Source organism: Athalia rosae, chromosome 2, assembly GCF_917208135.1.
Source record: "Athalia rosae chromosome 2, iyAthRosa1.1, whole genome shotgun sequence".
Lineage (NCBI taxonomy): Eukaryota > Metazoa > Arthropoda > Insecta > Hymenoptera > Athaliidae > Athalia > Athalia rosae.
In genome coordinates, this window is record NC_064027.1 from 18,799,435 (window position 1) to 18,821,583 (window position 22,149).

The following is a 22,149-nucleotide window of genomic DNA, read 5'->3' on the forward strand; positions in this document are numbered from 1 at the left end:
CTTTGTTACTTTCTTTTTCTATTCAAAATTCACATACCCAACCAACAACTCGTGTTTACCTATGGACTGAGTTTCAAGTTTCAAAAACAGGTTATTAGAATCTACTTGAACCACTTGAACACATGTATAAAAAGTTTGAAAGTCTACTGCTGAAACGAGACCTGAAAAACCGTTAAAAAGAATCGCATATCAAACAAGCTGCCCACGTAAAGCATTTAAGGTGATGTGATACTACTATCTCATATACATATGTATATGATCCACATCATCTCAGATAATAAATTGTTGAAAGATATCGAGGTGTCTGGTGTAATAATTTTAATGCCCGAGTAAATGAATAGAGATATAGTTACTTACATAAGAATTTGTTATAAATATGTGTCGTAATTATCCTTGTACAAGTACAAATAAGTGATATTCTTTGTCATTTATAAATAAGCAATAGGCACATACAAACACACAATAACACCTACTTCTATAGAAGTGCTGAGAGTGGGGAGGGCGTTTCAGTTCTACTAATACATATCAGAGGTACATAGTCACTCGGTTAGTCGTACATCGAACACCACAAAAGAAGTGATTACCTCCAGTGACATATTCAGTCGGAGGAATAACTACTCGAAGCCAGGGTAAGGGCACCCATCGAAGGCAGTAAACTTCTTGTCTCTCAAGTCTCGCCAACATGATTAGGTTTGTAGTTTTTAATTCGACAGTTTTCAATACTTTAACTTGTGTTTTCACCTAGTGATCAAAACCCCAGCGAACCCACGTATACCTGTACAAAAATACTATGTGATAACGCCGGCTGAATCGCACTTCAATTATGAATTATTCATTTTTAATAATTAATTCATCATCTGAAGTGAATTGTAATAGAGTAGTTCAGTGAAAGTGTGCACTTATCAAACTTTTGCATAGAATTTTATCGCGTGCGTGAATTATTTCAACAAACATGCAGCTTTTTGAAAGTGTGTGAAATGTCGAAAGTCAACAAAACCGTCGTGGATTTCTCCAGGACACAGCAGCTGCGTGCGATTCGGCTAACCGGTACGTCGAGTGAGAGGAAAAAAAGTTAAAATTTCTCTGATTTTTTGTAAATGGTGTTCCAAGAATAGAGTGCTTGTCGATTCCCCAATTTAAAAGCGCGAGCCATTTTGGTTTTTTATTAATATGTTTAATTTTTCGGAAGTATTTATTCCTTCATTTATTTATACAATTTTGTGTAATTTATATGATTTTCTTCGCATCGCTGCTTTCCCTCGGTTTTCTCTAGGTTTCCTATGATCATACCGCGGGTCATGAAGGTTGAGGCTGTCCCAGCGACCCCCACCACCGCTTATTTTTCCATAGTTGTGTGGCATCTATTGCTGACGGAGACTCGGGTCAGCATGGTCAGCTGCAAACAAACAAAATCAGTTTGAATTAGCTATTGATTTATTTCTGCGAGGTTGCTAATTAGCTGTTACTTATCTGACTCGCAGCACACGAACGTGAACAAAATCACACGAAAAACGCACCGTTCACAGAAAAGGCACCGAATAACGGACCAGGGCCCTCTGTACGCTAATCCTGTTGTCCGTTTGGAAAAATCTCGACGCAGATTATTGCTGTTTGGCAATATGAAAGCGAATATGCGAGCCGAGCATGCAGCTCCACGGCGCGGCCATGTTAACGCTGAACACTCGCCTGTTTACCGAACGCGTTAAACCCAAATCAAACCTAAACCGCATATCGAATCGTCGAGTGTAGATATAGATCGAATAACCCTAGCAGCAGCGTTACAGCAGATGCCCCTATTAGTTCAGTCATATTAGCAATCCGCTTTGCTTCGGCGGGATATAGGTTGGCCGATTTTTTCACAAGCTCATTCCAGCCCCACGAACATACCCCTAAGTTGTCTTTGAAAACTAGGTCCGGGTTTGGCGGCAAAAAATTGTTCAACATTTGGAAACCCACTTCGAGCCATATATCTTTTGTGAAATGAGTCTTACAACAAAATGCTTCAGATAAAAGTTGCCCGTCTCGTCGCTCTCTGAAAAGTAGGTCTTTGTAACAATTCATGTATTTTCATTGATTTTGTCGCAAAACGAAAAAAACCGCGAGTTCGTTTTTCGTTTTTTGTGAGTTACTCTTCGAATTTTCAACTTAAGGTTGTAAGATTCACCCACATCCTGTATGAAGTTTCCCCCAAGAGTACCCACAAACTCGACTGGGCTAGGTATAATACCTTTGCGGTAAGAACCGTTCTCCGAAAATCCGTAAATTCGCCATAACATTAAGGAATAGCCGAATTATTGTTCATTTACAGCCATTGTGTGAACTTACTTCGAAAAACAGAGATATAAAAACGGTAAGTGGCGCAAAAATCAAATTCCAGCTGGTTATTTGGATTTTACGGAAAAAACAAGCTTATTTGAAAAAAATAATCGTTGTACGACAATTTTTGGGAAATGTTCAATTTGTAACTAACAATTAGCGGCTCGAGCGCACCGAGAAGCGACAAATCCCTCATCCCAGGTTCCCCCACCACGACAGCCGCGCTCACCTCGATTCAATCATTTCTGACAACTAAAATGACCCTAGGTGCTTTAAAAAATTCATGCTTGTTCCTCAAGATTTGTAGCATACATAGTTTGTTTTTTTTTTTCAAATTAAATTATTAATTACAAGAGCAATGAACATAAAAACGTTGAACATCGCTATCTTCCGTTCTAATCAACGTATCTTAATTTTTTGGGCCGGAAAAGGCGTGTCGCACAAAGACGGATAAGAATCCGTCGGAATATTTCATAACCGAAAATTCTATTTGCCCGAAATACGTACTATTTCAAGGAAAAACAAACATTTTTTCATCGAATATGGAAAAGGGGCAGGAAGAACTATGACTCTGATTTTTTTGCACCATGTGAGCCTGTATTCCTTAATGTTATGTCGAATTTACGGATTTTCGGAGAACGGTTCTTACCGCAAAGGTATTATACCTAGCCCAGTCGAGTTTGTGGGTACTCTTGGGGGAAACTTCATACAGGATGTGGGTGAATCTTACAACCTTAAGTTGAAAATTCGAAGAGTAACTCACAAAAAACGAAAAACGAACTCGCGGTTTTTTTCGTTTTGCGACAAAATCAATGAAAATACATGAATTGTTACAAAGACCTACTTTTCAGAGAGCGACGAGACGGGCAACTTTTATCTGAAGCATTTTGTTGTAAGACTCATTTCACAAAAGATATATGGCTCGAAGTGGGTTTCCAAATGTTGAACAATTTTTTGCCGCCAAACCCGGACCTAGTTTTCAAAGACAACTTAGGGGTATGTTCGTGGGGCTGGAATGAGCTTGTGAAAAAATCGGCCAACCTATATCCCGCCGAAGCAAAGCGGATTGCTAATATGACTGGACTAGTTGAAGTGGCTGTCCCAGCACCGCTACCGAACTCCGAATCGGTGTGGATCCAGTTGCAGAACGTTGGACGCATTCGTACAGGGTTGTTAGTAGCCTTGGTCATGCCTCAGCCCTATAGAATTCTTGTCAATGATTGACGTGCTTCTCTTTTCTTTTCTTCCTTCCAACAACTTAGGTACAATCGAACGCTACAGAGAAAGATAAAAGAAAAATTGACAAAAAGTAAACAACATATTAAAATACGTAATGTCTGAATATAGATAGGTCGAAAAATACTAGACGTATGAGTACACATATGTATGTGTGTACACAAACTTTACAATTAGTCATAACTGAAATGGTTAGACAGAACGCGAGGAGAAATAGGTTGGTACCAATCGAAATTTTCAGCAGCCCTAGTCGACGAGTACTTTCTTTTTGGGTGAGCATTTTTTAGCAGTCTTGGAAAAATATGAACGAGGTGTCATTCGATCTGGAACAACACATAGATGATTGTTGAAAAAAATCAAGGTCCGCTTACGAAAATTACAAAAGTTATAAACAATTGAGCTCAAAAAAGAACGGGCGATTAATTTTTTGCAAATATCTCAAAAACTGATTGAGATTTATGAAGGTATCAAAAAGATTCACAAATAGGAGGAAATTTCCTGGAATAAGTCTCGACTCCCGGAACTGTAGGACCATTATTTATAATTTTTCCAGAGGGATGAACATAGGGCCAAAAACGTGTAGTCTGACTCGACCCGCTCGACCCGCATCGCCTAGTGTCTAACTACGCCACTTATGATTAAGGATTGTGTACGTTATTTTTACTGATATACAGGGTGACCCCTTTTTTTCTTTGAACCATTTTGATTGATCGAAAGGATAAGGTGGTACGTAAAAACTTTTGATACAAAAGTTGTCAGGTTCGAAGAGGAAATAATAAACAAATATTATCCCCGTTCAATAAGTCTCCTAGCAGATTACAGAGGAGTATTACGAAAGAAAACTGCCGCTTATTAGGTCTTAAATGTAAATACAAATTAGGACTTATTTGTCCTAATAAATAAGTCCTAATTTACGGGGATAATGTTTAGTTTGATTTTTATAAAAACATTGTATATTATTTTCAGATAATTTATAGCAATATTTCGAAGGAATACATTTGAATTTTTTTGGATAAGGCTTAATATAGGTCGGATCGAAGATACAAGTGGATTTTCGAAAAGTTGAGAAAAAAAACAAGTAGATTAAAAAAAAACATTTATATTTATTTGTTAAGTAATCAGTCGGCCTGCGTCGCTCGGCACCCCCCACCATGCATTTTAACCGATCGAGCACGGCTCGAAGCGTTCAACGCTGCTCAATAATTTTTTTCATTATTTTAAACTACCTTGACAATGTTGAAAAAATTCATAGTTATTCCTTAGCGTATTTGACGAATTTTTATATCTTTTCCGTTTCTTAATATCAATTACAGCAATAAATATCAACAAAAATCTAAGATACCGTTATCTCCGGTTTTAATTAACAAATTCAGGTTAATACCACAAATTGATTATTGATCAAGTAATTCGAAAAAATCGAAAAAAATTTTTTCCATGTTTGCTCGAATTTACAAGTAAACTAACTTTTAGAAAATTTTGAAGCTGGGCTCATAATTTTGATTTTTTTACAAGGAACAACTTTTGTACGAACACTTTTTTCGAAAAGTTTACAGAAAAAAAGTTATATTGCGAAATATGGGTTTTTCATTTTTTAAGAGTTTTTTGCAGCCAAACCCGTTCGAAAAAAATATTAGACTTTTTAGAGTAGCTTTCTACTGATCTACAGAAAATTTGGAAAAATCGGCCAGCCTATGTTCTTCCATATTAATATTAAACCTAATTCGACTGGACTAGTTGTATTTCACCTTTTCTTTCATTGTGTCCATTGTATTCGAACTTTACAAGGTCATTTAGAAAAAAAATGGATAGCGTCAAGTTTTTTCCCCCTCTTCGAACCTAACAACTTTTGTGCCAAAAGTTTTTCCGTACCACCTCATCCTTTCGATCAATCAAAATGGTTCAATTAAAATGGGTCACCCTGTTATTCATAAATTTTACATGTAATCAAAGCTACCAAACTCATGGGCTCGCTTAAAACAGAATTAGACCTAGTTAAAAGTAGACTTCCTTTACTATCTGAAAAAGTTAAAAACTTTTCCACGGCGTCTCGAGAGTATACTTACTCTACGAAATTCTAGGATGGATTTTCTTTCGAAGTTAATTCGACAAATGATGCACACTATAAGTCCGAACAGATTTCGAGATGCTAGATTGTATGCAGATCGTTTCAACGGGGAAACCCCTATATTTATGACATAGGAGTAGGGAAATATATAAAATCAATATATTTATCGGCAGTCGTATTTGATAAATGTATATGAATTACAAATAGTGACGTAACCGGGAAACATCCATTACGTATGGTATTACTTTTATTTACCTCGTCATTCGAGCGTTGTAAACGATTGAAGTAATAATTATTGACTCCGTTGCGACACTCACCAGTTCAATAAAATCACGATCACTACTATAATTAGCGTGATTTTCTTGGGCGATTGTAATTTTTGCTATACCTCAAACCTCGAAGCTTTTTTTGGTTTTCTCGATCAAGTAGACAAACAAGAAACGAAAACATTTGTCTCCCAATTTTTCAATTTTCTATAAACGTTCAATGCTTACTCTAAATTGGACGCGGAGAAAACTTAGGACTACGACAAAAACAATAATATATAATGTCATAATTAACAGAGATGGAAATTCATTGAACGTAGGAATAGCAAAATGTTTGACGTCCACATGGCATCGTGTGGCGGCAAAGATCATACGTACGGTTATAAACCTTGATTAAACTGCTTGACGATGATCTGTACCGTAGTCTGCAGCATTTTCAGGGCGTGCTGATTAACTTCAATTGAGAAAAATTGTGGTGCTATTCAAATAATTGACTATATTTGATGACTCATATTTATAAGTGCGTATGTGCACTGTGAAATTATTGGCGATAGGATTAGGTCCCAAATGTCGATTTTGTTGTATACTTATCGAGTACTGTAATGCGGAGTGTGAAAAAGATCCGCCAAAAGTAAAACATCCGCAAGTCAACGCGTGTTGTCGAACGACGAAATTTGGTGAATCGGACGAAACCAGTATCTTATCGAAATATTAATTGATAGTGTCAGATACTTCGGAGTCTGAGTATTTAGATAAAATAAAAAACGATAAATTTATAAGATAAGAAAGGCTTTTGTACAGTCATTACCGCCGATGATCGCAGTATGTTCATTGCGAAATATACACGTTAAACTGTACACCGGTCTAATACTTTGTTGGGTTTTATGCTGACTCATTTTCAAGATGTATATTTTTCTATAATTATCGCGTTCGTAGGACGTGACTTCTATATATACATATATGTATATACACATTTATGTTTGTGCAGTATGACACGTAAAAATTTAAACTCCATTCATGTTAATTTCAGGTCGAGGAAAAAGTTGAAACTCGCAATCGCAGGTGCGATTATGGTTATTCTTGTGATTGTAGGGATAATTGCCGCTATTCTGATTACAAGCAATTCTTCTGCTTCTTCTTCTTCTGCGGGGAAATACGTCAGCTCGTCAGAACTAGGCATTTATTCTCGGGTATATAAATCAACTGATTGAACCTGCACTCTGAACCAACAAGTAACATATCGGTGTGTATAAGGTTTTTTCGTATTTTGTTTTCTGCCACTCAGGCTGCTGTAGCAACGAACGGTCAAGAATGCGCGAAAATTGGTACGGATATTTTGGCACGAAATGGATCAGCAATGGACGCCGCGATTGCCGCATTGCTCTGCGAAGGAGTCGCCTGTCTCAACAGGTGCCAGATTTAATTTGCATAATTATTTTTCAGAATAAATTACTTACATGCATATTAATGACGAAAATAATTACTGCACAGCATGGGACTTGGCGGTGGTTTTTTCATGACGATTTGGGACGCGGAAACTGAGAAACCGTATTATCTCGATGCTAGGGAGACTGCTCCGGCCTTATCCACTCCAAATATGTACGGTGGAAACTCGAATCTTTCCATGTACGGTGGTTTAGCCGTCGCGGTTCCCGGTGAACTTTTGGGATACTGGGAGGCCCATCAAAAGTTTGGAAAACTTCCCTGGGCGGAACTTTTTGAAGCGACGATCACCCTTTGCGAAAAAGGCCACATCGTGACCAGCTACTTAGCTTCCTACTTAGAAAGTAAATCGGAACGTATTTTAGCGGAACCAACAATAGCGGAAATTTTGATAAATCCGGAAACGAAATCGGTCTGGGTGGTGAGGAGATTGACAATATTCTCGGTTACCTTTATCTGTCAGTTTTTTTGTAGAACTGGAGAATTAGTTTTGATTTAATATTCACAGGAGGGGGACAGAATTAAAAGACCAAAGTTGGCGAATACTCTGAGGATTATTGCGGAAAAAGGGATAGATGTATTTTACAATGGGACCATGGGAGAACAGCTTGTTGAGGAAATTAGGGCCTTCGGAGGAATAATGTCGATGAATGATCTGCGAAATTACAGGTTTGTGTCAGGTTAATGCCAACCGGTAAGGAATCGTTAAGAATATATCGGTTCATTTATAGTGTAATCTGGAAGGAACCGACGAAGTCGGCATTGGGGGAGTACACCATGTACAGCGCTCCACCTCCCGGTTCTGGAGTAATTCTTACGTTCATAATGAACGTTCTGCAGGGTCTGCTTCCGGTCGAAAATGATCAAAAGTTATGGCAAAGAATCGTTGAGACTTTTAAATGGGCCTACGCCAAACGTACGGAACTCGGAGACCCAGATTTCGTCGACATTGGTGAATTTTTAATTTTCAAAACCAGCTTAGCTATTCTAGGACTTGCATTCTTCTTATATTCTATATCACACCCAATACCCCTTGCCTTTCAATCAATTCCTACTCTGCTTCATAGCTGATTTGGTGGCCAATCTTACTTCTAAAGAGTATGCTGAGAGCATTGCCAATGAAAAAATAAGAGATGATCGGACGAGTACAGATCCTCTCTTTTATGGAGGTATCACAGCAAGCACCAGGGAAGCTGGGACTGCTCATATTTCAGTTTTAGCACCCGATGGATCTGCAGTATCTGTTACATCAACGGTTAATCAAATGTAAATGTATGAGGTAAAATTTTTAATATTAATTTTTAAAAGTCCAGTACTTTTAATAGGTTGTACTTATTCAATAGCTTCGGAGCAATGATCCGCTCAAAGTCGACTGGGATCATATTCAACGATGAAATGGATGACTTCAGTTCACCGAACATTACCAATTCATTTGGTTTACCAGCATCGCCAGCAAATTTCATTGCTCCTGGTAAACGGCCACTGAGTTCTATGATACCAACTATTCTGGTAATTGTAGTAATTTAGTAATCCTCAAATGAATATTACTTAACGCTAGGCTGAAGAACCTTAGCAAAATAAAAGATTCTACTTTCAAAGGTTGACAAAAATAAGAAGGTGCGACTAGTGATTGGGGGTGCTGGTGGCACAAAGATTACAACAGGTGTTTCCATTGCCATGATATTGAATTTGTGGCTTGGCTACGACATTAAGGAAGCTATCGATGCTCGGAGGCTCCATCATCAGGTCAGTATCCCTGACTATCAAATTCATGGGCATTTCACTGAATATTAATAACTGAATTTCAGCTTTTCCCAATGACTGTCCAAAATGAGAATGGATTTTCTGAGAGCATACTGAAGTACCTACATGAAATTGGTCATACGTCAAACACCTATTCAGGACTTGGTAGTGCGGTAGTTGGTATATCAGTTAATGATGGAAACTTGACAGCAAACTCTGATTACAGAAGATTAGGAGTAGTGTCAGGATTTTGATGTAAAAAATAACACCATGTTAAACTTCTTCACAGGTTTTTTTGTTTTATTTTCTGTTCGGTTTTTTTTTTCTAAACTGGAAAACAGTATAGGTAGAAACTATGTGATCAATTGAAATTCGTAAATCGAATTTCAGGTACCAATTTTCCACCTCAAAAGATTTTAATGAACTCTCAGCAATTTCATCCAGTAGCTATTCGACTTGTAAATATTAGTATGCGAGCACCGATAGTGTGTGCCAGGTGGAAATACGTGGAAATCAACGAATTCAGACCTACAGTGGGATTAGTACGTAAATTTCGACGTTCTCCACACGTGTGGCGTCAGATATTGTTTCTTGTTGGTAGCGCCATTAGCGCCTGGAAACGTCAGAAAAGTGCTACAAAATGAAGTTGTTTTAGCGCTCCAGGCAGCGCCTCGAGAAAATAACGTATTATCCGCAAGTATTCAAATATAGAGCCTAGAGGTATGCATTTATAAGTAGATATATATTAATTAAATTCTGGAAATCAGTCAAAAATCAATGTTCCGTATGGCCTCCATGTATGTATGCATAGTACAATTATTTAAATATTGAATGATTTCGTAATATATGTAACTAGAATGGGTAAGACTTCCAAATAGCCCCGCTCTCCGATTTGATCAAAATTTTACTGACATACAATACGTACGAAATTGAGTTGAATTCTCACTTGCGGAAACATCTAGTTCTTGAGATATAAATGTCCGAAATGATAATAACAACATTAATAACTACCCAAATATTTTAGAAAAACGTACGTACTACGTACGTACATTCAACTCAAAGTAGGTTGATTGGAAATCGCTTTGTAACCAAGCGTGCGTTTCCCCAGGGATATTTTGTGACAACCTAAATCATATCGCGTAGTGTCTAACTATTCCAGTTATGAATAAGGTTTGTGTACGTACCTTTTGGTACACCAGAGATTTTGGTTGCTGTACCAAATTTCTATCGAACTCAGTTTTTTCGTAGAGTCAAATAAATTCAGAGAGGGTACCAGAGGATTAGATCTTCGTAATCGATATTTTACATCATCTGTTACTTGAAAAGTAGGCTACTTACTCCTTCGATCAAAAATATCATGTCGCCTCATTGTCAGTTGTGATAAAGGATAAAATCTATTGATGAATCAATTTCAAATTTTCTAGTCCTTCATCGTTGACTGAAGATTCGGTCAACGCTTTCATTGTTCTCAATAGACATTTTGAACCGAACAATTCGAGAATAATTTAAAAAAATATCAGATATCGGAATTTTTTTTAACGAAAACTCGATATTTTATTGGAAGCCACCTTTAATCAACGCAAATTTCATTTCTTGTGTGAAGTAAGAGCGTTGAGTGTAGATAGGAATAGAGGTGCGGGAAGCGTGGTGGGGGTATGCTTATGTACGTACGTACTTTTCCTTATATACAAGAGTTTTGCCGCCCCACTAGGAGATGGCGCTGACGAAAATTGCCCGATTTTACGCACACGCAGAGCGGTCTCGCGTACATGAGATTACCACATGCAAAGGCTCACGGACGGCCCGAGTTTTCCCGCCCCACCTACTTGGTGCGCTGCAGTTGATCACTTACACGCATACGGGTCCCTGTAAATGATATGCACGTACGCCTAGTGTGTTTGATCTTGACCCTCCTAGCGGCCAAGCGCGTCGAGTTAAATCGGACAACCTTCTACTGCCGCCGGCCGCCTCGATTGCCGCCAATGAGCGCTCGCCTTTGACGATCACGACGAGCCTTCATTGGCGCTCGTTGCTAGCGACCGAAATGCTCAGAGTCAGCCCAATGCACGTGGCCGCTAGGAGGGTCAACATCAAACACACTTGGTTAGGTTAGGTTAGGTTAGGTTAGGTTAGGTTAGGTTAGGTTAGGTTAGGTATTCAGACCTACTCTGAATTCGTTGATTAGGTGCCCGGCCCGTAGCCAAGTGGCCCGGTGCGCAAGCGCGTATTTCACCCTTGATGATCTCCTGGTTAGGGTGGGATTGTGTCTAGGCGCTTAAATACCGAGCGACTTCGAACTATAATTTAAGGACGTACGCTATTTAAGCGCCTACACACAATCCAGCCCTAACCAGATCATCAAGGGTGAAAAACGCGCTTACGTACCGGGCTACTTGATGCACCTAATGATCTTTGCTACCCGACCACCATCTAATTAAAGACACATTCCTCTACGACCTCCAAAAACCTCCACCTCCTGCGAGGACGGGTTGATAAAGTAAACAATTACCATTTCTTCCAATGAGCAACAAATTCAGACCCTTATGGGCAGCGTATGATAGCATTACAAATACTTTCCTTTGATCGTCTGGTTATCTCCTGTATCCCTTTGACCTATTCCAAGACTTCGGTTGGCGAAATTAAAAATATCCGACTGAATTCCCCAAGCTGTCACATTATTTCAGGCAATGGAAAGATTTTTCCAGGTACCTATAGGCATTGAACGATGCGTTAGACAACAAGATCTAACACTTGATATCTCGCAATAAAAAATCAAATAATTGTTGCCATATTAATTCTATTTATGAGGAATTATAATAACAAAATAACTGATTATGGATGAAAAAATAACGCAACCCAATTGATTTCAATACAACACATTTGGCAATTTACTTTTCGTACTTACAGTCAGTTGGATTGGATATTGCACTCAGGGAACGATAATTTCCTTGAGCTAAGCTCAAAACAATTAATTGAAAAGAGATTGTGTTCAGAGCACTTCGAGAAGACGGATCTCATGGTAAATCGTAACAAATAGCAATTAAAAGTATCCGCTATTCCAAAGCATGCTTCACAAATAGAACTTACGCTTGATTCGCTTGAGCCTGACAGAGATTCCGGTCAGAATAGTGCTATACTACCTTCTCTTGTTCTTCCAAATCTATCAGCAGTCCCAGGGAATTATTCCTCGATACAACCAAATCCATCATTAGACATTACTTCTAGATATTCTCCAGCTATTGATACAAATATAGATTTGAATGGTACCCCCAACATCGAAGCCCCTCTCTTGTCTAATCCGTTGTCACCTGTCGTCATTGAAAGTCAACCTGATCAGATTTCTCATCAACCTGAGCTCCTTTCCCAGACTAAAATACAGGTTCCACAAACATCTTATCTGTCATACTCATGTAATATCTAATGTATAAATGTCAGTTGAGCATTAGCCAAGAGTGGGTTCTAACTGTAAAATAATTAAGTAAACAAGCCGAATCTAATGAGTCGAGCTAAATGTAAGTATTTCATTCTTTCAATGTGCTGACCCAAGTTTAATTTGCGCCGTATGTCTATAATCATATTTTTGTGATATCGAAACGTTTTTCTCTGACTGGTTTGTCATACTCATTTTTTCTCTCAATTTTAAAGCAGGCGCCAGCTGCCTTTCGCGCTACTCGAAATTCACCTATTTTACCCGACCACGATCTGAACCGTATAAGCTCCGCCCACTCTATCGCACAGCGCGCGGTTGCCTTACATTACATATTAGTTCCATCTCGCGGTCGATTTTTTCCCGAAATCCTTGGCATCACCTTGATCCAAAGAAGTACACTTCTATGTAGCTCTGAATTCGTTGGTCTGAAGTCTGAAGTTGAATCAAAGGTGGAATGTAAATTTCAAATTGTTATCTCAGAGCACGTGGTTAAATTTGCTGATCAAATTTTAGGTTAAAATAAACGTAAGAGATGAATAATTGTGCGGTTTGCGGTGGTACGGAATTTTACAATGAAGCAGGTTTTTTTTTCTGCACCGAGTGTCAAACACAGAATGAGGTTTGAATCTTGTAACCAACGTTAATTGAAATTATATTTGGTGTTTACGAATGAGAGATACTTGTCTCAATTGTTGCACTTTTTATACTTCTCATTTCATAATTATTCCTCTACATTTCCATCATTAGGAAAAAAGAGATGGAATTTTAGACTTGCGGGTGGATGGCATTCGTGTAACAAAGCGGAAGCTACCCAACAATAATTTGGAAAAGGCCGGTGAGCGATGAATGATTTCCTACCAGAGAAAGAGGTAAATTCCGATTTTCACACTTGCAATGTTACCTCAGATCAAGAAACTCAGTGGACAACCTGGGAACAGTACAATTTCATTCTAATTGGACTCACTAATGAATTAATTGAACTTGGGGCAACCTCGGATCTGAAACTCACGGTGCTTCAATTGTGGGCTGCTTACTTACAAAAGGAAGAAGTGGCATTTACTTCCACAGTCCAAAGAGAAATCCCTAAATTAGCTCGAAGTTTCCATAAAAAGTAATAAAGTAACTCTAATCTCTACATTGTATAGGTTCTCTAATTACCTTCAATTTCACCTTTAGAGATGCAGACATTATATATGGTAAGCTTAAGGCACGTAGAAAAAAATGCAGAAGAGCTAACAGCACATCTTCGATTGTATCTAGTCTGACTAGTGGAGCTAGTTCGAACAGGGAGCTTAGTAGGCGTAAGGTGAATTTGCAATTTGTTGAATTCATTCACAACCCGATGCTTTTCTAAACGCGTTTATTACCTATCATTATTTTAGATGCTCATGGTCCGATCAGAATATGACAAATTTGCATTATCTCAGGAAGCCTCAGGAAGTGATGCCTTAAGTCTTGTGAACCAGAGTTTGCACTGCATTAGATCAAGTGGTCGATCTGTTACTTTTGAGAGGTATTTTCTCCCTGATCATAACACAAGTGAAAACCACTTTGATTATCATGAACTGATATTCTATCTATAGACTGAAGTACAGCAAACATGCAAAAATGGAGGAGAAGAAAGTTAAGCAATTATCCAAAAAGTTACCAGCCTCTAAGAGAAAGAGGTATCAAAAAAATCACGTAACAACAAAATATCGAACCGGTCCTCACGTCATAACACCGATAAAACTTTGGGCCATCCTTTATTTGGCTTTGAGAATTCATAATCAAAATATACACCTCGCAGATATACTGAGGTATGTCATTCTCTGGTATGTGATGGAAAAATCGTCTCTCTAAATGATGAAAATCGATTTTTCAGGTATGGTAGAGAAGGGCATCTATCTTACTATAGATTAGATCATTTATTACCTGCAGAAATGCAGTTAACCGACAATGATGTAAAATTGCTTACACAAAACAACGAAATAACACATAAAGGGATGAGAAGAACATCAGCAGAACTTGCCAAATATTTATCTGTCTATGAAATATATTGTCCTGACTTCATAATGCTGATTGAACGCTACTGTAAAGATCTGAATTTGCCAAGTGAGTAGTAGCAACAGCCTAAAGTCATTTCTTAAGTTCACAACCAATATGCTTTTGAAAACCAATTCTTTTATTGCAGAAGGGATTTTATTGTACGCTCAAAGACTTATCGCCCTTTCACCTCCAAAAATGATTTTCAATAAGCTGGAACCATTAATTCCGAATTACGAAGGCAGGGCTATGGCTTACATTGTAGTTGTGGTCAAGATTCTTTTCAGCATGGACGGAATCACAGAGTACGAAATGAGTAGAATAGCTGAGAAAATAAACAGGTAAGTAACAAGTAACATCATGTAAGCCATGATATTAACGTCAGTCAATTTTTATTTCAAAGCCTAAATTATGACACTACGTTCTAACCCAATTTTTGTACATATTCTAAATTGAGTTAAGCGATACTATTTTGAACACTAAAAAATAAGTATGCAAATCTCAAAACTACACAAGCGTAATCATTGCAAACCCATTTGGAAAGCCACTAAATATCTTCACGATACTCAGATATGTAGCTCACGATTGAACTTTCATAGGAAAGTATTTGGTTTTGAAAAATCAGGTGATATCTGTATAATCGTACACGGCGGTTGCGGACAGTGCAGAAACTCGGTCATATGTGAGAAACTCAACGGCTGTAAGAAAGCAGCTTCTTTAGGCTACAAAAAAATGATGGTTGGAGAAAATGCTCTCAGTGCAGTCGAAACTGCTCTGCGGTGGCTTGAGTGTGACGAGTGGTTTAACTGCGGTTATGGCTCAGTTTTGAATCAATTAGGTCTGTCGCTGTGGTTCAAATGTATTTATCATTATCTCCAAAACTCAGAATTTTCAATATGTCAAAGGTGAAGGGCAAATGGATGCAAGTATAATGGACGGAGAAAAATTAGAAATTGGCTCTGTTGGGGCTGTCTCAGATATCGAGCATCCGATAAGCTTGGCTAAATTTATTTTGAAAAATTATCCAAATACAGTTATAGTCGGTGAAGGTACCAAAAATTTATCAAGATGTATGCACGTGCCCTGGGTTTCAAAAGGCAACATGGTTTCACCAAAAGCCACCCTGGCCCTGAATTTGACTTCTGATAGTAACCCCCATTTGAAATATAATGTTGAAGATCTTGAATCGGCTGATTTATTGAAAAGTTATCACTCCACTCAAACCTTTTGCAATTCAATCCTTGTACAAATCCGAATAAAAAAAATCATAACTCTCAGGAAGCTGGGGAACCACAGGCTGCGTAGCGTGGGATGGTCATTCGATAGCGGCAGGTACCACAACGGGTGGTTTGAGTGGAAAAACGGTTGGAAGAATCGGAGATTCCTCTTTTTTAGGCTGTGGAACATTTGCCAATAATTTAGCTGGGTGCTGCTTGACCGGTCACGGGGAAACAATAATGAAATGTGGACTAGCTCGTAAGGTAGTTACAGATATCGTAGAAGGATGTTGCCCTGAAGATGCCTTAAAGCAAAACATAGACTCGATGCAACGTCAAACTGATCAAGAATGTGGTGGAATCGTACTTCAAAATAATGGTTGCTGGGGGGTGTATTTCACCACACCAAGAATGCCTTATGCGGTGGTAAACAAAGATTGGATCACATATGGTGCTGATCCCTGTTCAAAGAAGATTCAAAAATCTTTTGATTTAGATCTTGATCTACCATGTCGACGAAAATGTTGAAAATTAGGTAGTTCTGGATTGTCTTAAACTTCTGTAGTTGAATGGGAAATTCATATACTTTTTTGCTTTGTGTTTCAGTGAAGCAATAGGTGACTTGAATTTTAAGCTGTTTAGCTTCAGCGAGTGGCAACGATATATCGAATGCCGACGGAACGTTTTAACATGCAAGCATTTTCCTACTAAGTATAAAAATGACTCAGATGCATTGGGGAATTCTGAGGTATATGTCAAATTTATACAATCTGCTCTATCGAAACGAGAAGAGAAAATAGAGGCTAGAAGCAGCAAAAATACGATTCCTATACTTCTGGCTGGGATTATGGAACAGTGTGCAAGCACGCTGGTAGATAGTAATCAGCACCCGGAACATATAGAAATATTTTCGCCATCTCTGAGTCCACAACAGTCGTACTTGGAGCAACTTTTAGAAAATCCTTTGTATGATCTACCTCACATATTATGGACGAACTTTGGCGAGACTGAAGTTTACTATTCAATCGAACCAAATGAGTGAGTAAATATTGTTTTTGGATCATTATGAACCAGCATATGAATTTCGCGGTAATAATCCGATAACCCATATCAACTTACAGAATCGAGAAATGTGCTGCCTCATATGGAATTACACTTAAATTTGTCAACTCTAGACTACATTTCATGGAAAAATTAGTGCCCCAATTCCAGAGATCGAAAATGCCTACCCTGACCGAATGGAACACACCTGTCACAGTGATGCGCTGCAATGACGAGAACAAACTTTCTGCAGATGGAGTCAAGGATTTGTTTTTTGATTCAGAGGAAGAAAACTTTCAGCGTTTCGAATTGATAACACCGAATCAGTTATACTATGACAATCTACAAGATACGCTGGTTACAGCAAATAAAAAAAAAGATCAAGGTCCCAGAGAAAAATCTAGTGTACAAAGCTTTGGGTTAAAGAAGTCTGATGCAGAGACATTCGACTTTGGTTTCCAGGATGTTACAAGTGAGGGCAAGTTACAGATCCCTGCCGAGAATGACTCTGACAGTGATAATGAATCTACAGTAAAAGATCATGAAAATAATAACACAAGTAAAACGCAGAAGAATTTCCACGACAAGTATAATCTACATCTTCCAGATTGTTATTCAACGGACGTCGAACCTTTCCAGGGAGAAAATTTACACAATCAAATGTACCCTTCAACTGTATCTGGTAAAAAGGGGAAATTTATTCGAGATTCTAGAGGGAGATTTGTTCGAGAAGACTCTTCTAATGTGAGGGAAGAACCGAAAATTTATAAGTCTCCACGAATAATTATGCCATGGTCAAAGAATAGTGATTTGCCAAATAGTGTTCAGAAGAATAAAATAAGCTACTCTCAAAGTTCATCTTACCCAGACAAAGCTAGCGTCCTAAAATGCAACGATGATACCGCAGAAAGATTTTTCATACCCAGCAAAGACTATTGGATGTACCATTGTGTATTTAGTCATATAAAACCCAAAAATTTTGAATTGTTCGAATCAGAATTGCCAGTAAGCTTTCAGTGGTTGTTGAGCGAGTGTGCAGACGCAGTTGAGATGTCGACGGAAGACTTATATGAACAAGTTTGCCTCATAGAAACATATTGTGCACATGTCTTAAGTCCCAATACTTTCTCAGAATATTTTCCGAACTCCAAAGAGAACCGAACGAAGATTCAACAGACGAAAAAAAAGTGGTGATGTATGACATTTGGATTAATGAAAATCAAATAAAATTCAATACATCCTAGCAATCTGAAAAATATAGTAAAGAGAATGTGGAATGAGATACAATTGAGTTTCACGAAGTCATTTATTCTTAAAAAAATGTTAGTTGAAACAAATATCTCGTTGTTCCGTTCTCTCGACTTATAGAGCAACAAATGTTGACGTAGATTTGTAATCTCATCCCCTCGGGCAATCGATTGAAACTCCGCCCGCGTGAAGGGCTTCCGGCCTCTATTTTTCAGGCAAGGGGCCCTGAAATAGTTCAGTTTATATTCACCAGGTGGCGTGACTCCTGTCTTTAAGCAACTGTTGCACACGAAAAGCTAAAGCTAAAGTAGTGATGTGTGATGCGTCCATCCCGTGTCTGTCAGTAGTAAACACCAGTTTGGTGCGACGGAGCGGTTCGTCATCTTCAATGTAATCCTTTAATCAAAGGTGTACTTACGTCAATTTAGTCTACCTATAAATATACAGTGTAAGTTGGTAATTGTTAAGAATCGACGTTAAAAAACCTGATCTCAGTTTTTTTTTAACTTCAATTCACACCAAATTAGTTTTGGTGTTAAGCTTTTGTGCGTTTTGTGATCCGGTGTGCCTGGATTTCTCGCCCTTTCTTCCCCACTATTGCTTGTTACCCGAGCCCTGAGATATTCTACGGTAGAAAGTGAGTACGCAATGCGATTTATTCGTTAAAATTTATTCTTACTGGCGAATAACCAAGATGAAATAATTAAATCGTCTACGTGAAACAGTTCCGCGTAATTTACCATCTTACCATTTACAATTGTGTTTGCTGCATTATTTATACAGATGCAGCAGATTATTTCAGGGCAATAATGAAAATTCCTTGACCTTCAATCGATTATCATTGCTAGTTAGTACACCTCCACGATATTCCGGTAATCATGAATTCACGGTCATCGCTCGTCCGGTTCGTTCTTTTGATCTGGTATTTGAATATCGAATCATAGATATGATCGAATCATCTGCAATGTTGCTGCCACCGCCACAGAGCGTTAGTTAATGATGATTTGAAATTGACAATCGTCATTGGTAATGACTTTTCCGAATTGTGAACAAAAAACAATTTTATATTATTTAATTTCAAATTTTTTCTTTAAAGCCTTAATCATTCATATAATGACCGTCCTTGTATTATTGAATGTAATATTACATCTAATACAATATGATATTACAAAACGATTTTCACGCAATTCCAATTATCGCTAAAAAAAGAATTCGAAAACAAAAATTATTGAAAAAACAAATACATCGAATGCAGAATTGCAATCGCCTTTTGAAGTCATTATTTCTTCAAATCTGTAAAAATGAATTGAGAAATCTGAGAAGGGTCAAAAAATATTACGAGCAAAGAAAAGCAACAAATACGTAAGAGAAGCAAAAAAAGCTTACATCCTAAAACCGAGAGATTATCTCCTAATCAATAACCGCTTATAGGTCTCCCCTTAATTATTTTTTTTCTTTTGCGCTTTACTTCACCGGCTAAATATTTTATCCGTCTTCTGATTTGCTTCTCGATCGATTTCGAAACACTCCACGAGAAACTCCGTCATGTGTGAAGAAACAAAAATGGATAAATTTAACGAGTATATTATTTCAAGAAAATTATATCGTATGCACGAATCTACGGCGTAAACCACACTCCTCGCCATACTCGCCGACTTCCGAGCAGAATCTTCGCTTTAAAGATGATATATCCTAGTTTAGAAATATTCAGTACACCATATATTTCATTGCTTTTACGACTGGACAGCAAATTTAAATGACGACAAAAACGATCCTCGCTCTGCGCGATATGTTTATTAACCATAATACAGCCGCTAGGTCAATAGCGAGCGGCGAATGTCTATAATTTTCTTTTTCATTCATCGTGGTTTATAAAATGGCGCAATGAACGAAAGGAGGGAAAAAAAAGACATTGTGCCATTGCGGTAATCGTATATAAGATTACGAAACAGTGAAACAATGTCTGCCAGTATATTTGTTAACATCGTAATAATTATTATTTCCGTCCATAGCAATAATCAAGAGCAACGATTGTAGGTATGAAAACCGTGGAGAAGGAAAAACAGAACGGACAAACAAGAGCAGCAAATCCAACTATCTCCTCTCGGGCTAAAGAATTTCCCTGCGATGACTACGTCAATTATGAATTATTCGAAGCCATCGAATTCCTATTGCTGCAAATAGAAAAGAAGAAAAAACACAGAAATTTACAACATTAATCAGATTTAATGATAATGAACACAAAAAATATTAGATAAACCGGATTTCGCCATGAAATTTGACTCGCACATTCCATTTGACTATCTAATTGTAAGAGTCCCCTTGAAAGGTTTTTTGGCGACTCACCATATTTGTCGAGATGTTGAATTTTTTGGGTACGTCGTCAAGACGCTCTGATATATGTATGTATGTATGTATAATATCTCGTTGCACGCTACTGCTCCCCGCTACTTATCTCCAGTAATCCCCACTTTGTGTCTAATGCTATTCCCACTTTCCCACTAGTCCGCATATCCCTACGAAAAAAGTATGAATTGTATATGGGCCATTCCACGTGAACCGGATCAGTCACCTCGCAGATATTTTTTTAATTTGGCATGTCGATTGTCCATGGGGAGTTGGAATTTTGTGCAAGAGGATTTTTGTATTAGTGCAAACTTCGATTTATTATCAACAATCGAAAATTTGAGCAGCGTTTTCTTCAAAAAATCATAACTTCGTCAAAAATGATTTTAGATTCAATTTTTCTTTTCAGCATTTACGCGGATAAGGCCATAGATTTGAAAAAAAAAAATGAATGGTGCCAGAAAAGTTCATTTATCATTTGTTTATTCAACAAATAAGTTTTAAATGATTTTTAAAACACTGACGGATAGCACCGAAAAATTAGAAAAAATGCTGACATATACTTTGAACTATACTACAGCCTGTGAATTATATTCAGAGATGCGTTCGGCTTCGTTTTCGAGTAAAAAATCATCAAAGTTGGCGACGCGCGTAAATTCGAGCTCGTCGCCGCCTATGCGCGTAATGACGCGCGTCGAGCAACAGAGAATACCCTGAAACCATCCCTTGTGCGAAGAAACCACCCCAACACCCCGGACTGGATGTCCGCGACGCGAAAGTCATCGGATCGAAGCGGAACAAACACCAGAAATATGTGCTCTTTATGTGATCTCCGATAACACAGAGCTCACTCACAATTATGAGCCGTTCATCGCAACTTGTAATATACAGGGTAATTCATAAATCGTAAAGAATATTTCACAGGGTCAATCTTTTTTAAAATTGAGTTGAGATATCTTCAGCTAAATTCGAAAAAAATATACTTGTTCGGATTTCTTTTTCTTTCAATACCCATCGTTTATCCTCTCTTTCTTTCCTCCTATCCGCATATGATCTGCTTTTCAGTATATTAAATTCATATAATCGCTTTCTCAGAGATTTGGACTAAATCGGGAACTTTTACCCAGCAACTTCCATGTGTATAATGCGATAGAAACTCTTCGTACAGTTTTAATCGACAAAGTCAACGAACAAAATCGTATAGTGCAATTTCGAGTAAATCTTCTACATCGATTGACCATGTGAAATATTTGTTATGAATTCTTCATCGTCCTCTACGTACAGCCATCGGTGAGTTCGAACTTGTGGAACTAATTGACGTGAAATGACGTAAAGAAATGATGAGTCTTTTTTCCGTCTATGTTGTCACTTTCAAATTTGTGCGGTCTGATACAAAAAACGTTCACCTTCAAATGTAACAATTTTTCATGAATTTACTAAAATTTTGGTCAATCTGCTGAATAGAAACAAAAAACGATTGATGTAGAATGCTCCGTACGGCGTTTGGAAGTGAGACCATTTACTTTCACGTCAATTAGTTCCACAAGTTCGAACTCACCGATGGCTGTACGTAGAGGACGATGAAGAATTCATAACAAATATTTCACATGGTCAATCGATGTAGAAGATTTACTCGAAATTGCACTATACGATTTTGTTCGTTGACTTTGTCGATTAAAACTGTACGAAGAGTTTCTATCGCATTATACACATGGAAGTTGCTGGGTAAAAGTTCCCGATTTAGTCCAAATCTCTGAGAAAGCGATTATATGA

At 37.9% G+C, this 22,149-nt stretch overlaps 5 protein-coding genes and 1 long non-coding RNA gene across 9 annotated transcripts in view; 5 read left to right on the forward strand and 1 right to left on the reverse strand.

The window, feature by feature from the left end:
• The first annotated feature begins 553 nt into the window (after positions 1-553).
• LOC105683107 (scoloptoxin SSD14-like) lies at positions 554-9,921 on the forward strand. 2 transcript variants are annotated; one of them, XM_012395464.4, is made up of 10 exons: positions 554-690; positions 6,914-7,073; positions 7,169-7,293; positions 7,375-7,747; positions 7,835-7,995; positions 8,058-8,278; positions 8,394-8,592; positions 8,670-8,835; positions 8,926-9,072; positions 9,135-9,921. In XM_012395464.4, the coding sequence occupies exons 1-10, from the start codon at positions 683-685 to the stop codon at positions 9,321-9,323; spliced, it is 1,749 nt and encodes a 582-aa protein (XP_012250887.2). In that variant the 5' UTR covers positions 554-682; the 3' UTR covers positions 9,324-9,921. The 2 variants fall into 2 exon arrangements, with proteins under 2 accessions (XP_012250887.2, XP_012250890.2); XM_012395467.3 differs by lacking the exon at positions 554-690 and adding an exon at positions 888-1,047.
• On the reverse strand, positions 1,153-2,555 carry LOC125499952. Its single transcript, XR_007277066.1, has 2 exons — positions 1,518-2,555; positions 1,153-1,396 (listed from the first exon to the last, which is right to left on the reverse strand). It is a non-coding gene; the product is annotated as an uncharacterized LOC125499952 (long non-coding RNA).
• A 2,708-nt stretch (positions 9,922-12,629) lies between the features above and the next one.
• LOC105683113 (TATA box-binding protein-associated factor RNA polymerase I subunit B) lies at positions 12,630-18,025 on the forward strand. 3 transcript variants are annotated; one of them, XM_012395481.3, is made up of 11 exons: positions 12,630-13,118; positions 13,247-13,334; positions 13,406-13,610; positions 13,676-13,805; positions 13,882-14,012; positions 14,083-14,298; positions 14,364-14,593; positions 14,673-14,865; positions 16,348-16,779; positions 16,863-17,254; positions 17,390-18,025. In XM_012395481.3, exons 1-11 carry the CDS (start codon positions 13,032-13,034, stop codon positions 17,974-17,976), a joined length of 2,691 nt encoding a protein of 896 aa, XP_012250904.2. In that variant the 5' UTR covers positions 12,630-13,031; the 3' UTR covers positions 17,977-18,025. The 3 variants fall into 3 exon arrangements, with proteins under 3 accessions (XP_012250904.2, XP_012250900.2, XP_048506439.1); XM_012395477.3 differs by having other exon boundaries at positions 16,863-18,025; XM_048650482.1 differs by lacking the exons at positions 12,630-13,118; positions 13,406-13,610 and having other exon boundaries at positions 13,274-13,368; positions 16,863-18,025.
• LOC125499950 (isoaspartyl peptidase/L-asparaginase-like) lies at positions 15,017-15,433 on the forward strand. The gene has a single exon (XM_048650488.1). The coding sequence runs from the start codon at positions 15,017-15,019 to the stop codon at positions 15,431-15,433; it is 417 nt and encodes a 138-aa protein (XP_048506445.1).
• Positions 15,441-16,092, forward strand: LOC105683114 (isoaspartyl peptidase/L-asparaginase 1-like). The gene has a single exon (XM_012395483.3). It carries the CDS (start codon positions 15,441-15,443, stop codon positions 15,939-15,941), a length of 501 nt encoding a protein of 166 aa, XP_012250906.2. The 3' UTR covers positions 15,942-16,092.
• A 382-nt stretch (positions 18,026-18,407) lies between the features above and the next one.
• The window catches only part of LOC105683104 (protein phosphatase PP2A 55 kDa regulatory subunit), a 35,061-nt gene continuing 31,319 nt past the window's right edge, over positions 18,408-22,149 (forward strand). Inside the window, exon 1 of the mRNA XM_012395458.3 lies at positions 18,408-18,667. The gene's annotated coding sequence lies outside the window, so the exon portion shown is untranslated. The remainder of the gene's footprint in view (positions 18,668-22,149) is intronic.